At 34.6% G+C, this 15,870-nt stretch overlaps 2 protein-coding genes across 2 annotated transcripts; one reads left to right on the forward strand and one right to left on the reverse strand.

The window, feature by feature from the left end:
* Nucleotides 1–615: 615 nt before the first annotated feature.
* Nucleotides 616–963, forward strand: LOC137962100 (uncharacterized). The gene has a single exon (XM_068808816.1). It carries the CDS (start codon nt 616–618, stop codon nt 961–963), a length of 348 nt encoding a protein of 115 aa, XP_068664917.1.
* Nucleotides 964–12,407: 11,444 nt separating this feature from the next.
* LOC137962101 (TPD1 protein homolog 1-like) lies at nt 12,408–13,381 on the reverse strand. The gene is made up of 4 exons (XM_068808817.1): nt 13,260–13,381; nt 12,920–12,985; nt 12,807–12,832; nt 12,408–12,751 (listed from the first exon to the last, which is right to left on the reverse strand). Exons 1-4 carry the CDS (start codon nt 13,379–13,381, stop codon nt 12,408–12,410), a joined length of 558 nt encoding a protein of 185 aa, XP_068664918.1.
* Between the last annotated feature and the right edge of the window lie 2,489 nt (nt 13,382–15,870).

Raw genomic sequence — 15,870 nt, forward strand, 5'->3', positions numbered from 1 at the left:
ACCCAAACTCTAAACCCCTAAACCCTATAACCCAAACTCTAAACCCCTAAACCCTAACTCCATTAGCCCCTAAACGTTAAACCATAAAATTTTTACACTAAACGCCCAAAAAGTCCTAGACCCCAAACTCTAAGCCCCTAAAGCCTAACTCCATTAGCCCCTAAATGCTATAACCCCAAAACTCTAAACCCTTAAAAGTCCTAGACCCTAAACCCCTAAACCATAAACTTTTTACACTAAACGCCCTAAAAGTCCTAGACCCTAAACCCTATAACCCCAAACTCTAAACCCCAAACTCTAAACCCCTAAACCCTAACCCCAAAACCATAAACCCTAAACCCCAAACTCTACCTTATCCCTAACTCTAAATACCCTAAACCATAAAGACGAAATTGAACCCTAAATACCATAAATCCTAACCCTATATCCTGAAATAATGCAGAAACTAAACAATAAATACAAATACAGCACACAGAAATTAAGATTAAAACAAATAGAACAGTAAATTAAGATTAAATGAAATAGAACAGTAAATTAATAATAAATAAATTACGGTTGAGGGTTACCTTCTGAAATTTGTGGAAAACCGAAACGCAATGTGGAAATCGAAGCCAAATGGGAAAATCAAGAGAAATCGAAGTAGAATCTAAGAAACTGACTCTGAAATGGGGGAATCGAAGGAAATCGGAACCGAAATGGGTTAAATCGATGGAAATCGGGAGGGCTTTTAGGGGAAAAGAGAAGAGCGAGAGGGAGGCCGAGAGTGAGAAGAGAGGGAGGCCCAGAGGGAGAAGGCAGAGGGAGAAGGGAGAGGGAGAAGGGAGAGGGAGGTCGAGAGAGATAAGGAGAGAAGATGGGAAGATGATGAAGGGAGAAAGATGCGACGACGATGAGAAGGGAGAAGAGACACAAAGACGACGAAGGGAGAAGAAGCAGAGAGCGCGGGAGAATAAACAAATTTAGGGAGAGGAAGACCGAGAGGGAGAAGAGAGCTCAAATGAGATACAAAAAAAACAATCATCGAAGGTATGTATTCTATATTGATTACAAAGTTTAATTAAATAATTATTTATTACATTAAATGGGTTGTTTGGTTGATTAATCCAAGACTTATTTAATTACATAATTAGACTTCAGCTTGTAAATTGGTTAATTATTAAATAGTTTATTCAGTTAAATAATTATTAGTTACATTAATTTTTTTATATGTGTATATTTATTTATAATATTTAAATTATAAAAGTTTTTAAACTTGTGAAATACTTAATCATAATTTAATTTTAGTATATATCTTTTTCAATTTAATATTATTAGATATTTATATTTTCTACTATTATTCTTTTTAAAAGAGAGTTTTTATCCCATTAGAGGGTTTTCCCGCTTTTGTTAGTAGGAAAAAAATATCTAGGAGAATCAAAAAATTTCGTAGCTAATATTGTTCAATCTTGGTACTTAAAAAGTTAAAACTGTATATATAATGAAAATAAGGAAGAGAAAATTGAGGAGAAATATAGAGGAAATAAATAATAATAAATTTAAATTAAAATAGAAAGACTAAAAGAATCATAAAAAAAATGAAAAAGAAAAAACAAAAAATAAACGAAAAAAAAGAAATAGTTTAATGTACCGTTCCTAAATTTTTCCCTTCAGTGTAGATAATGTTATTATTTAGTTGCCTGGTTACTAAAACTAGACGCAAAGCTTATAACATCTTTTTGTTTAAGTTGATATTTGATAACATTTTATTTGGCTTTGGAATCTCAATTGGTGCTTTTTATCGATCAAAGTGAAAATGAATTACTTTTTCGCATTAGTGTGGTTAATGGAAAATGTAGTAGAAAGTTTTTTCTAGTGTTAGTGTGCACAATAAAAAAAAATGTAATGGAAACAATAAAATGAGTTTATTCATAAAATATTCAGATAGATTTAACTTTGAAGATAAATTGTATTTAACTTTTAAATTAAAAAATGAGCTAAAAAATTCAAAATTAAAATATATATAATAGTTTAAATAAATATAACAAATAATATACCTAATAAAATATAGTTACTTTTATAATGTATAAATACTTAATCAAATAGGGTATTTTATTCAAAATTTGACCTTTATATTATCTTAATTATCACTATTAAATTTGTAATTTAACGTAATATTAAAAGTCATTAATTTAATAAATACTTAAATAAGCTATTTTTATTAATAAATTAAGATAGATTTTATTTTTGTCTAAATTAATAGTTGAAATAAAATTATTATTTTATTATTTTTATAATTAAAATGCTTTAACAAAAATGTTTACTTTTATTAATGTCTAGATACTTGATCAAATTATCCCTTTTACAATCCTTTAATTATCACTCTTAAATTAGTATAAAATATCAAGAATATAATAAATAAATAAATACGGTATTTTATTAATAAAATAAGATAGATTTTAGTATAGTATAAATAAAAAATAATCAAAAGTAAAAATAAAAGTAATAACTTAATAAATTATAAAAATAAAAAATAAAATACCTTAACAAAGTTGGTTACTTTTATAATTTTTAGACGCTTGATCAAATCCTTACTTTTACAATATCTACATTATCACTCTTAAATTAATAAATAGATATATTATTAAAAGTCATGAATTTATATAAATAGGATAAATAGGATAAATAGTATATTTATATATTTAAAGTATAAAAGTTTTTAGACTTGTGAAATAATTTAATTTAGTATATATTTTTAGAATATATTTTTTAGATTTAATATTATTAGATATTTATATTTTCTACTATTATTCTTTTTAAACGATACTTTTTTTTCCCATTAGAGGGTTTTCTCTCTTTTTTTAATGAGAAAAAATTAACATAAACATAATTTTTTGTAGCTAATATTGTTCAATCTTGGAAGTTAAAAAGATAAGAAACATATAATGAAAGTAAGGAAGAGAAATTTGAGGAGAAATATAGAGGAAATAAATAATAATAAATTAAAATTAAAACAGAAAGACTCAAAGAACCAAAGAAAAAATAATGAAAAAGGAAAAATAAAAAAATAAAAGAGAAAAAAGAAATAGTTTAATGTATAGTTCCTAAATTTTTTCCTTCAATGTAAATAATATCCCTATTTAGTTGTTTGGTTACTAAAATGAGATGGAGAACTTATAACATCTTTTTGTTTAAGTTGATAATTTATAACACTTTCTTTGGTTTTGGAATCTCAATTGGGGCCTAAAGAAGCTTTTATCGATGAAAGTGAAAATGAATTATTTTTTTGTATTAGTATGGTCAATAGAAAGTACAGTAGAAAGTTCTTACTAGTGTTAGTGTGCACAATAAAAAATGTAATGGAAACAAGAAAATGAGTTTATTCATAAAATACTCAGATAGATTTAACTTTGAAGATAACTATATTTAACTTTTTTATTAAAAAATGAGCAAAAAAAATCATAATTAAAAATAAAATATTAGTTTAATTAAATATAACAAAAAATATAGTTAATTTTATAATGTATAGATATTTAATCAAATAGTGTATTTTAATCAAATTCTGACTTTTACAATATCTTAATTATCACTATTAAATTAGTAATTTAACATTATATTAAAAGTCATTAATATAATAAATATTTAAATATGTTATTTGATTAATAAACTAAGATCTAAATTAATACAATAATTAATAGTTGAAATAAAATTATTATTTTTATTAATTTTAAAATAAAGAATGCTTAAACAAAAATGTTTACTTTTTTTAATGGCTAGATACTTGATCAAATTCTCCCTTTTACAATATCTTAATTATCACTCTTAAATTAGTAATTTAATATAGTATTTAAAATCATGAATGTAATAAACCAATAAATATGGTATTTTATTAATAAAATATGATAGATTTTAGTGTAGTATAAATTAATAAAATAATTAAAAGTAAAAACAAAATTATTAATTTAATTAATTAAAAAAAAAAAACTAAAAAAAATGGTTATTTTTATAATTTTTAGATGCCCGATAAAATTCTTACTTTTACAATATCTACATTATCACTCTTAAATTAGTAATTAAATATATTATTAAAAGTATGAATTTGTGTAAATTATTAAATAGGATCATTTATTATAAAACCTTTGATACTGGGTAATTTATCTTAATACTCTTAAATCCATGATATAATAATTTTTTTCTAAAAATACTTAATCATGAATTAATATAATATCTAAACAAAGAGGTACATTATCACTACGAAGGTGCATATATTAAGGAAACAACGGGTACAAGGACAGGAAAGGAAGAGAAAATGTAGAATACGAACCTAAACTACTAGGGATTTTAAATAAAAAAATGATCATATTATCTTTGTGGGTTGACCAAGTCAATTCACATAACCCACTTTGATACCATGTTGAATTTTAAGAAAAAAAAATATTTCACTAACTTGTTGTAATTTGTAATAGAGAAAATAAATAAATTTCATTACAATTAAACTACCCTTTTCCTAGTTACACCCAAAATCTACAAGAAAATAAAAATAAATAAGTCCTATAACAATTGAACATAAGTTGAAAACTAACATAACTAAAACACCTTTAACTGAGTCTCTTATGTGAAATTTCTCCACCATTCTTGAATATTTTGGTTACATAAAAATTAACACAACATCTGGAATAAAATACCTCTTTCTTTTATTTCTTCTTATTTTTCTCCCTATCAAGGAGATGAAAAGGACAAAGATCCACATTGGACAAAAAAAATATAAGAGAAGAAAATCACTCCAAGTCCTATGACAAAGCACCTTAAACAAGACAAAACGGTCATTGTTTAAAACACTTCGAAATACGTTTTAGGAGTCTTTCAATTTCATTCATAAAAAAATCTTTCCTTCTCTCTTCTCCCAAAAGATCAAATCGATAGATTATCGTGTTATCTTTCCACAACGTGAAATTGGTTGAAATCAATTATTACCTTTTCTGGTAAAAACATTAGGATCATGTTCATTTTAATGGTTTTTTTTGTGCAATTGACCCACATCAATTCCTTGGTGAAAAAAATTTTTCCTTTGGTTATGGGTTTTGCGCGAAACTCTTTTGCTGCTCAAGAATAGTTCGTTGTTGCTCAAGCCTATCATCGTTATGGCTGGTGGTTTCTCCTATGGACAGTGACTTTGACAAGCCCTTTATACTAGGATTTCATAGATCACTCTTAGTATAATTCCAATTAAGAATTTCACGGAGCTACAACTGTGGTCCGTCGGAATTTGAATTGGAATTGGAATCCTCGGTTGTGTTTTCTTTCTATTCGCAGGAATCTGGAGACCTCACTCTGATCTCGCTCTAGCTCCGAAACTTGGTGCGTAAGAAAGAAAATGAAATATTTCTGTTTGGATATGCGAAGCTCTATAGATATATAACAACGGGGAAAGCATGTCTTTGCTCAAATACACATCGCCCACGCCCGCTGCACTACTTAATCCGTGTTAACCCGATGTTAGCAGACTCAACTGAGCCATTGGAGTTGACTCATCGCATGTTATTCAAAACAGAGTCTTTTACGTCCTTCATTATAAAACACAAATTTAAAATACTTATAATGAAAATTAGTCAACTATTTGATTGTTATGCCATTGTCATTTTCCTTTATGTATTATATATTGATTATAATGATTAATTAAATAATTATTTATTACATTAAATGGGTTAATCGGTTGATTAATCCAAGAGTTATTTAATTAAATTTTTAATTACATAATAAGACGTCATCATGTGAATTGGTGAATTAATTAATAATATTAAATAATTTATTTTGTTAAATAATTATTAGTTATATTAATTTTTTATAAGTGTATATTTATTTTTTTATTTAATATTATTAAATATTTATATTTTCTACTATTATTCTTTTTAAACGAGAGTTTTTCCGTTAGAGGGTTTTCTCGGTTTTGTTAATAGGAAAAAATTATCTAGGAGAAACAGAATATTTTGTAGCTTATATTGTTCAATCTAGGTAGTTAAAAAGATAAAAAAATATAATAAAAAAAAAGGAACTGAAAATTGAGGAGAGATATAGAGGAAATAAATAATAATAAATTAAAATTAAAATAGAAAGGCTAAAAGAATAAAAAAATGAAAAAGGAAAAAAAATAAAAGAGAAAAAAATAGTTTATTGTATCATTCCTAAACTTTTTCCTTCAATGCAAATTAATGTCACTACTTAGTTGCCTGGTTATTAAAGTCAGATGGATAACTTATAACATTGATGTTTTCGGTGAATGTCTTTTATGTGACTATTTTTTATTAAGTTGATATTTGCTAACACTTCCTTTGGCATTGGAATCTCAATCAGGGCCGATGGAGCTTTTATCGATGAAAGTGAAATGAATTACTTTTTTGTGTTAGTGTGCTCAATGGAAAGTACGGTAGAAAGTTTTTCTAGTGTTAGTGTGCACAATTTAAAAATATAGTGGAAACAAATAATTTATTTTGTTAAATAATTATTAGTTATATTAATTTTTTATAAGTGTATATTTATTTTTTTATTTAATATTATTAAATATTTATATTTTCTACTATTATTCTTTTTAAACGAGAGTTTTTCCGTTAGAGGGTTTTCTCGGTTTTGTTAATAGGAAAAAATTATCTAGGAGAAACAGAATATTTTGTAGCTTATATTGTTCAATCTAGGTAGTTAAAAAGATAAAAAAATATAATAAAAAAAAAGGAACTGAAAATTGAGGAGAGATATAGAGGAAATAAATAATAATAAATTAAAATTAAAATAGAAAGGCTAAAAGAATAAAAAAATGAAAAAGGAAAAAAAATAAAAGAGAAAAAAATAGTTTATTGTATCATTCCTAAACTTTTTCCTTCAATGCAAATTAATGTCACTACTTAGTTGCCTGGTTATTAAAGTCAGATGGATAACTTATAACATTGATGTTTTCGGTGAATGTCTTTTATGTGACTATTTTTTATTAAGTTGATATTTGCTAACACTTCCTTTGGCATTGGAATCTCAATCAGGGCCGATGGAGCTTTTATCGATGAAAGTGAAATGAATTACTTTTTTGTGTTAGTGTGCTCAATGGAAAGTACGGTAGAAAGTTTTCTAGTGTTAGTGTGCACAATTTAAAAATATAGTGGAAACAAGAGAATGAGTTTATTCATAAAATACTATATAGATTTAACTTTGAAGATAATTGTATTAATTTTTTAAATAACAAAATGAACAAAAAAATCCAATAAAAAAATCCATATATATGGAAAAAGGGTAACGAAGGATAAATCCTGAAGCTCCTGACATTCCAAAAGTGGTGTCGACGATAGGTTACACGACTTCATTGACGAAACTTGAGGGAAAAATTACAAGTTAAATATAACACAATTATCAACTTCAAAGAGACCGGAGAATCCATCTCTCTTTTGCTGGATTTCATTGACGAAACTTGAGGGAAAAAATTGCAAGTTAAATATAGCACAATTATCAACTTCAAAGAGATTGGAGAATCCATCTCTCTTTTGCTGGATTTCATTGATGCAATTCACGAAGGCGGGGAATCCTTCTTCTATTGGGCAGTTGATGAAGAAGAAGATTGCCGAACGTTTGCAAAAGAATCCTGAAATCTCTTAACCGAAGCAGAAAATAAATGACATCCACATGATCACTTTGAATTCAAAAATCAATGTTTTACAAACTCTTTACAAAATTTTAGAAAACAAAAAAGTCAGCATTGTCGACGTCGTAATACAAATAGTTAGAACAAGTCGTAGTTTGGACCTCCACTATATCAGAAAAAATCAAAGTAAAAGCTCTCCGACGAAGGAGACAACCCATCTTGTATCTGATGAAAGATCTTCAGAGAAGAGGGAGATGCAGACGAAGCCTTCAACGCAGAAAAATCAGAGACCTGGTTAGAGCTCATCCCAGGGTCTGTGAACAATTTCGATGGCAGAAAGTTGTCCGAAGGACAAGGGAACCCATCTTGTGGTATCTGCTGAGAGCTCTTCAGAGAAGAGGGAGATGCAGATAAAGTATGCAACAAAGAAACCTCGGGCGCAACTGTATTGATAGGCAAAGAGCACTGGTTAGAGGTCATTCCAATGTTTGGTGTCAAAAAGCTCTCCCAAGATGGAGAGAACACGTCTTGTATTTGTTGAGAGCTGTCCGGAGAAGAGGGAGAAACAGATGAAACCTCTAACAAAGTGGTCGGCTGTGTCGATGAAAGGTTGTCTAAGGTGTGGGCATCATGCACAATCGATGAGCCGACAAATAGTGAAGTAGAGGTTTGAGGGCGGCCCAACAGAGTAGAGGGATCGACCCTAAGGCATTGTCGTACTTAAGAACTCATCCCGGTGTAATGTTTAAGGAGACTGTTAACTTTGGATTTGTCGTTGGGCCAAGATTCAAGATCGCCATTCGGAGCACCAAACCAGAGGAAGAGAACTTCAGTACCACCTAAGGTGGAGAGCTGGTTGCAGAGAGATTTGAGGCCCTTGAGTCACCTCTTGAAGGTATCGACTCTCTTCTTGGGGCAACTGATGAAACTCCGCACAGGCGGCCATGTTGGTTTCATGATGATCCTCACTGGTTCTTCTCTTCGGCATCACTCTTCTCTTCTTCTGAAATCCCAAACTCTTCACTCTTTGACCGCTCTTTTTTCCCTTCCCACTCTTCCTTTCTCTCGATCAATCTTCTGTAAATCTGCAACGTAGTGCAAACTGTAGATATTTATAGGCAATGTGGACGTGGTAAAAGGCTTTTGTTGGAAGCGATAACTCACCTCCCATGGTTAGCACCAACCAGATAATGCAGGTCCAGGATATAACCCCAACTTTAAGAAAACCGAGTTGGGTCGACTCTAGTAGGACTCATCCTGAATAGAAGGGGGAGTTTTGACCTCTGTGATCGACTCCATTAATCAAACCTATCTATCAAACCATTGAAGAACCACTTTTGACTCGCTTAGACCAAAACTAGTCAATGTCCCGATTTGAAGGCTGGTTTAGTTTTAACAACTTTTGGTTAACTCGGGTAAAAGACGGGAAAGAAAACGGTCACAGTGACAACTACGATTTCAGTAAAATCAAATCAATCTCAAAATCAGCAAATCAATTTCAATTTATGTGGTAACAAGATGAGAGCACGGGACCCATGTGGTATTAGAAGTTCACTAGGTTCGAGACCCCTCAAACCTTTTAGACTCGATCACGGTGCCTCCCAACGGCCACCATTAGCTACAACACGGACCTCCACCTTGTCATGGGAAATACAAAGAACCCTACTATCCATCGTCCCATGATGTGAAGCATCCCCAAATAACATTTCATGCAGCAAATATTTTACTTTGACATAAAAAAAAAACATCCACAAAGGGGCCTATCTCAAACTCAGATTTCTCATTTAAAGAGCCATCAATGCAAGAATTCCTAATTCATTCGGAAGGCACTACTGCTTCATCGCTGCTTCAATACAAGATAGAGACGATAATGGTAGCGTTTGACCGAGCAAGGGGAAACCTTGATTCTGCAAGCTTCTTCAAGCGGCGCCATTAGACAAAAATCAATAGTAATAAAGAAACTAGGTTTCAGGAGAGAAGAGAACCAAACACGAGACAAAGAGAAAAAATAAATGGAGTTCTAAAACACCATAGCTATGAGTCCTGAAAATCAATGCTCTTATATCATGTTGATTTTCAGGACTCCATGGATTTAATTCACGAAGAAAAAGAGAGAGGGACTCATTGGCAAAAAACAAGATAAATAAAAAGTGATTAATTTGTGTCCTAATCCTTCCCCTGAAACTCAATTTATAGATTAATAATCCTATAATATTATATTTATGCCCGTAAAACTTAAACTAATTACATTAATGTCATCTTTATGAGATGTCTCTTCGTTTACGACCATGCCATCACATGTATGGGCTTGTGGGCATTCTCCTTGGTTTTATGGGCCTTGAGTTCATCTTCCATCTCTCTTGGATGTGTGAGTCTTCCTTAGTATTGTGGGTTTGAGCCTATCTTTCAGATACTCAAACTTGTAGGTCTTCCTTAGTAGTGTGGGTTACGACCCATCTTCCAACACCCCTCTTAATATATTTCTATCAAACGTCTAATCTTATTTCACATGTACGATAATATTAACGAAAATTCTTTTGTTTTCATATTAGGAGTTCCTAGAGTACTCGTTACCCAAACGAAAAGAGCTTGGAATAGCATGAGACTTTAATGGTTGTGCTTGGAATCTCAATTGCGACACTAAACATGAGTTAAAAAGGAGAGATTTTTTTGTGATGTAATGAACAATATTTTTCAGAAATGTATTACAAAATTATCCAGTTTTAATGGTATATTTTGATGGTTTTCCAACCCAACGAGGGCATAACCCCAGCTTATAGAAAACCGGGTTCGGTCAGCTCTAGTTGCGAGTTTGACCCGTCTGATTGACTCTATTAATCAAACCAAAATACCATTCACCCAAAATTCCATATATCTAAGATTTTAAGTTATCATGGACTTAATGCAAATATAATATGGTAAATACGTGGCAAAGAGGGGGCATTAAGATTGTTACTATAAGGTTTTACAAACACGTTACGTAACAGATAATGTCCGATATGCATATGAATTTATTTACTCGACACATATCTGATCCGATACATATACTATATCCGATATGTATCGGGAATTTATAGACATCTCCAAACCCTCGTCAACCCAAACGCGAGAACTGCAGCTTTTTCAATCCCCAGACAAAAAATGGATCGAGTGACAGCGAGTCACGCCTTCTGCTTGATTCCATTCAACTCAGCCCTAGGAGTCAGAGGCTTCACGAGTCTCCGTCTTCCTCTCGCCGCCCAATCCCCTATACTCGACAGCCAAGTCTACCCTAAGCTCAGCGGCGGCTAGCGATCCATCCATCACCCGCAGGCCGCAGTCCCTCCCGGTTCTTCCATAAAAACAGGCCCCGCACTGACGTCTCCTCTCCTCTCCATTTTCCCCTAAAGCTACCTCATCGACCCTTCGCCTTCCTCATCCTCCTCCCCTCCGTAGTCCTTCGGCGACGTCGGTATCACCGAACCCCAGTACCCACGACCATTAATGATTTCCTTTTAGCCCTTTTTTTTGCCCCCTTTCAATGCCCGCTTCGTGTGGGACGACAGTCGGGTAAGAAGCGTAAGAGGTGATTATAATGGATTCACGAGCGGGGAGGGGGCAATAATGATGGAAGAGAGTCACGAATCAGACGTCACCGTGTGAGAGGATGCAGAACGGCAGCGGTGGAATGAGAAAATAATAAAAAATGCAGAAGGAAGACGAGAAAACGTACGCTCGGAAGTCGGAACGCGATTACCGAGACGAGAGAAAAGTAAACCGTAAAGGGAATGAAAGGGAAGGGCGGAGGAGGAGATGGCACGGTTGGGACGCCCGAGGAAGAGAAGCTTAGAAAAAAGATGGTTGCTGCCATTTAATTGAGTAATAATGACCTCGAGCTTGTGGTCTCGTCGCAGCTGCGCCTGACGCTATAACAGAGATGCTCAGAAAGTACAAGGCATTTCGCATTCATGCATCTCCATCTGTAAATGACGGCTCGCGTCTCCTTTCGTCGCCGGAATTTACTGTAACCCGGCATTTTAGAAAAAAGTAAATACTTTTCACGAATCTTTAGAAACCATCTCTTCTCTCAAACAATCGTCACACGTTGATATCTAAAATACTAATCAATTTTAATCTCTATTAAGGATTTTTGTAAATTCAGCTCAACTATTATATTCAAAAGTCTCCTGGTCGTCCAAACAAGCATCTTCCAGTAAGCGCCATGAAACCGCGTCCTTCTGCTACCACAATTCCGTTACTGGGAACAACGCTGCACGACTGTCGCAGAAGAAAAAGAAAACAAAACAGAGATACGTCCAACAAACCGAAGGACAGAAAGAGACGAGGCAAGTCACCAATGGAAGGTCACAAGAAGCAAGACACGCGCAGTCATGACAAAACCAAAAAGGAATTTCTGTCCAACAACACGACTTCTCTCTCTCTCTCAGACATTCCTCCGTCCAGTCTCCACTGTAAACATCATATCAATTATCATATATTTCTCAGTACAGCCAAGGTCCCCAGTGCCGGAATAGAAAATTCGCTCTTTATATACAACATCAAAAACCCTGGCGGATCTTGCAATCTGCCAACTGTTTCTACTTTCTACATTAGCTGTGTTCTTCCTCCTGCTACACGCAAAAGGCTGCAAAAGTTCTCAGGGAAAAGGCACAACGAGGACATCGAATCGGTGATGGACTCGAAATTAGCTTGACCTTCTCCGGCCGTCGACGGAATCGACCTTTTTCTCTCCAGTATTCACTAGTCACAGATACTGGCGTAGACTAAAAGAATGTGGGTTGGGGGAATAACGGCAGGAGGTGGTTGATTATCAGGGCGAGCAGGAGACGGAGGTGACACCGAGGGGGTAAGGGAAGGTGTTGGCGTACTGGAAGGAGAGGCTGCCGCCGTTAGAGAGGGGCTCGCCGTCGTTCACGAGGCAATCGTCGTAGGAGAGGCGCTTGAACACTTTGGGGTTGATCATCCGAGCGGAGCTGAACCACCCACACCGCATGTGGATGCCGGCAATGGCGCAACCCGTATCGCAGGCGTTCAGGATCTCCACCCTGTATGTCGGGATTCCGCTCGGAAGCGGCGACGATGGGCCTTGGTATACCTGGATATCATCCACGGAGCAGCGCTCCCCGATCTTCTCCAGCCCCACCTTCTCCCCACCTGCAAAAATCAAAACGAAACATCAAATTTTACTACCAACCATATCTACGAAAACAATCAATCTCTCGAAAAGCATCCAATCTGCCGATTATGACACACGGCATATAACAAAGTAAAAACAGAATTCATGCAGAAGGGACGATGAAAATCTGCTACCGATTTTCTTACTGTGTTCCAGAAGCTTTCGGTTGTGAAAAGAAATGGAGGGGCCACGGCGATGGAAAAGCGTCTTCCCTGCAAAAAAGAAGCAAAAAGTTAACTGATGGCTTTTTCTCATAATTCCAGTAATTCGCCGACGCAGACCAGCAAACAAAAAGAGACGAGATAAATCAATAAAAGGTCTTTCCTGTCGAGGAAAGAGAAGGCACGAAATAATTATCAGAACCAGCCACGGAAAGACAATTGGAGGATAAAAATAACAAACAAACAAAAAAAAAAGTTTACAAAACTCTCGGAAAAGAGATACATATGAGAGAGAAAGAAAACTGCAACAGTTGAAAATCAGTACAATAGAAGAACAGTTAACGCACCACGATAGAAGAAGAAGAAAAGGCCGACCATAAGTACCGCCAGAACAAACCGACGCTTCGAGAACATCCTCATCGTTAAAGGGAAAACTTCAGCAACCATCTCGTGCTCCACGGTTGTTTCTGCCGAAAACTCAAAACCCTAACGGAGCTAACCACCAAGCAGTCGACGATCCGAAGTAGCAGTAAAGAAAAAATTTCGCCACTGAACCCTACCAAAATCTGCAAGAGAGTATCAGAAATCGTGAAAAGCAAAACCATCGGAGCTGTAAGAAGAAGATTAATAAAGTAGTAGCTGCAATGTGAAACAGTAGAAGGATTTTGACTTTACGTCCACAGCTGGGTTTTACCACTATTAACGACTCGAACAGGAACTTTTTCTACACCTGAATTTCCTTTATGGAACTCCAAAATAGGAACCAGCGTAAACCCAGTTTTTTCAATTTTTTTTTCTCAATCTATCATTTTAGCAGAACAAGCACGAAGTTTCGATAGAAGCGCTTTTCCATAAAAGGATCAAGCCAGCCAAAAGCATACAATCTCTATACGAGCAGTGTTCTGGAAACGCCGGACATTCTTGAGAACCGAAGAGAGAATACAGGAGCAAAGCGTCTAAAGAGAGAAAACCCACTCAGAGTCGAAACAAGCACAGAAACGGAAAAATCCGAGACAGAAAAAAAGTAAAAAACCACTCGGCGACTATCATCGGTAAAAAGAAAAGAGAAGCGAGCTCTGGCGAAGCGAAAATGTTGAAAACCCCTACTGAAACCCAAAACCCTCGAAATGTTTCAGTTTTTTGGGTCAATTTGCAGGCCCCGAGTACGAACTGGAGACGATCTCTAACCTTTAACGAGAAGAACAATCTTCGTCGAAACGCGTGTTGGAGACGACAAAAATATGGAGAAGCGAATCAGGGTTTAGAGAGGAGAGAAGAAGGAATGAACTCGATCGACCTCGCTCTCTGTGGAGAGTTCGGAGATAGCTGAGCTCAGTTCGAATGAGGGAGGAGCAGCGCCAGGTATTTATACGCGCGCTAATTAAACTTATTTAAATTCAGTTTAAGATTGCTTTAACTCGGGTTAGTCAGGAAATGAAAATCGATGGCTGTATTTACGTAATTGACCTTGAGGTTCTGACAAGTGGGTCCCACGTTTGGCATGTACAGCTATGGCGCACGTGGGCTTCGCGGTTCATGGGTTCCCCTGATCCCGACTCTTATTAAGAAGCTATCAATTATTATTTTAAAAATAGTATTAATATTCATTAAAGAAAATAAAGTTTTTAATTAAAAATTAGAAAATAATTTTTTTATTACGGTTAATTGCTGTTGTATGTCTCACTAAATCCCCCTGATAGTATGGAGTCAATTTTATTTTTATTTTAAAAATATTAAAAAAATAAAATTAATAGCAAAATTACCTCAAATTTTTACAAATTTGATCAATGGTTTAAAATTAAAATATGTAAATTGCCACGAAATACGACAATTAAAATAATTTTATTTAAAATTTATCTTAAGAAAATGAAACTGTTTTCAAGAAGCATATCAATCGCTGAAATATGACCGATATACATAGTGTACCGCCCGATATGGGAGATGGGCGGGCGTATCGGCCGATGGTCCAAGAGAATCCCAAAATCCGTTGTGCTTTGCATCCGTTACGTATGGCAGGATGCTGGTAATATTTTCACCAAGATGAGATATGTATCGTTAACGTGCCGCCGAAACGTCTCACTTGTCCTCTCCCTCTCGATGAGCTCAAATTGGACTTCAATGTGGCGGAAGAACTCTGTTCAAGCTCGCTGGTAATCAACAGAATTGTGAAGAGGAGAGAAATAAAAGATAACAGATAAAGAAACAGATTAATGGCGTCGAGCTGAAAGATTTAAAAAAAACTGAGGAAGAACTGGAAAGAAGAAGAAAAGAAGGGGAAGGAGCGAAAGAGATACGGCTATGCATGGCACTGAGACGAATAAACCGCGACGAAACGGAAGGTTGTTCGTATCGATTTCTTGCCTTGTTGAAGCCGCCTGGAAAATCTGGGTTTTCTTATACGTTTGCTTCCTATTCGATTTCAGTCTCGCCAGTTGATTTAAAAATAATAAATAAATACAGAACTCGAAGACAGGGAAAGAGAGAAACATAACAGATGAAAGGAATAAGAAGATAAAACGAAGAATCTCTGATGGGGCAAAAAACAAAAAAAACAAAAAACGGAGGAAGAAGAAGAAGAAAAAGAAGAATCATATATACATACAGAAGGTTGTTCGTCTTCCTGTCCGGCCCTCCCGTAAACGAGACGTTCGAAGAACTCAGAACCTCGCGCCGCCTTTTTCGTTTCCAAGAACATTTACCAGAAAATTTGGAGCATTCTTGGAAACGAAAAGAGGAGGCGAGAGATACTGAGGTCGATTCCCCGCCTTGGTAATGGTTGGCCGCTCGCTCTCTTTTCTTGCAGCCCGCGCAGAGGAAGAAGAGAAGAAATCAATCACAAATCACGACGCCTGAATTGTGCTTCATAAAGCCTCCGAGACAACAGATGCTCGGGCCCACAAAGCTACTTGCCTACGTGGCATGATCGATGCCGTTAA

Source organism: Aristolochia californica, unplaced genomic scaffold (genome assembly GCF_029961685.1).
Source record: "Aristolochia californica isolate CCGP_79_NKW_82.1479 unplaced genomic scaffold, dmAriCali1.0.hap1 SCAF_4, whole genome shotgun sequence".
Lineage (NCBI taxonomy): Eukaryota > Viridiplantae > Streptophyta > Magnoliopsida > Piperales > Aristolochiaceae > Aristolochia > Aristolochia californica.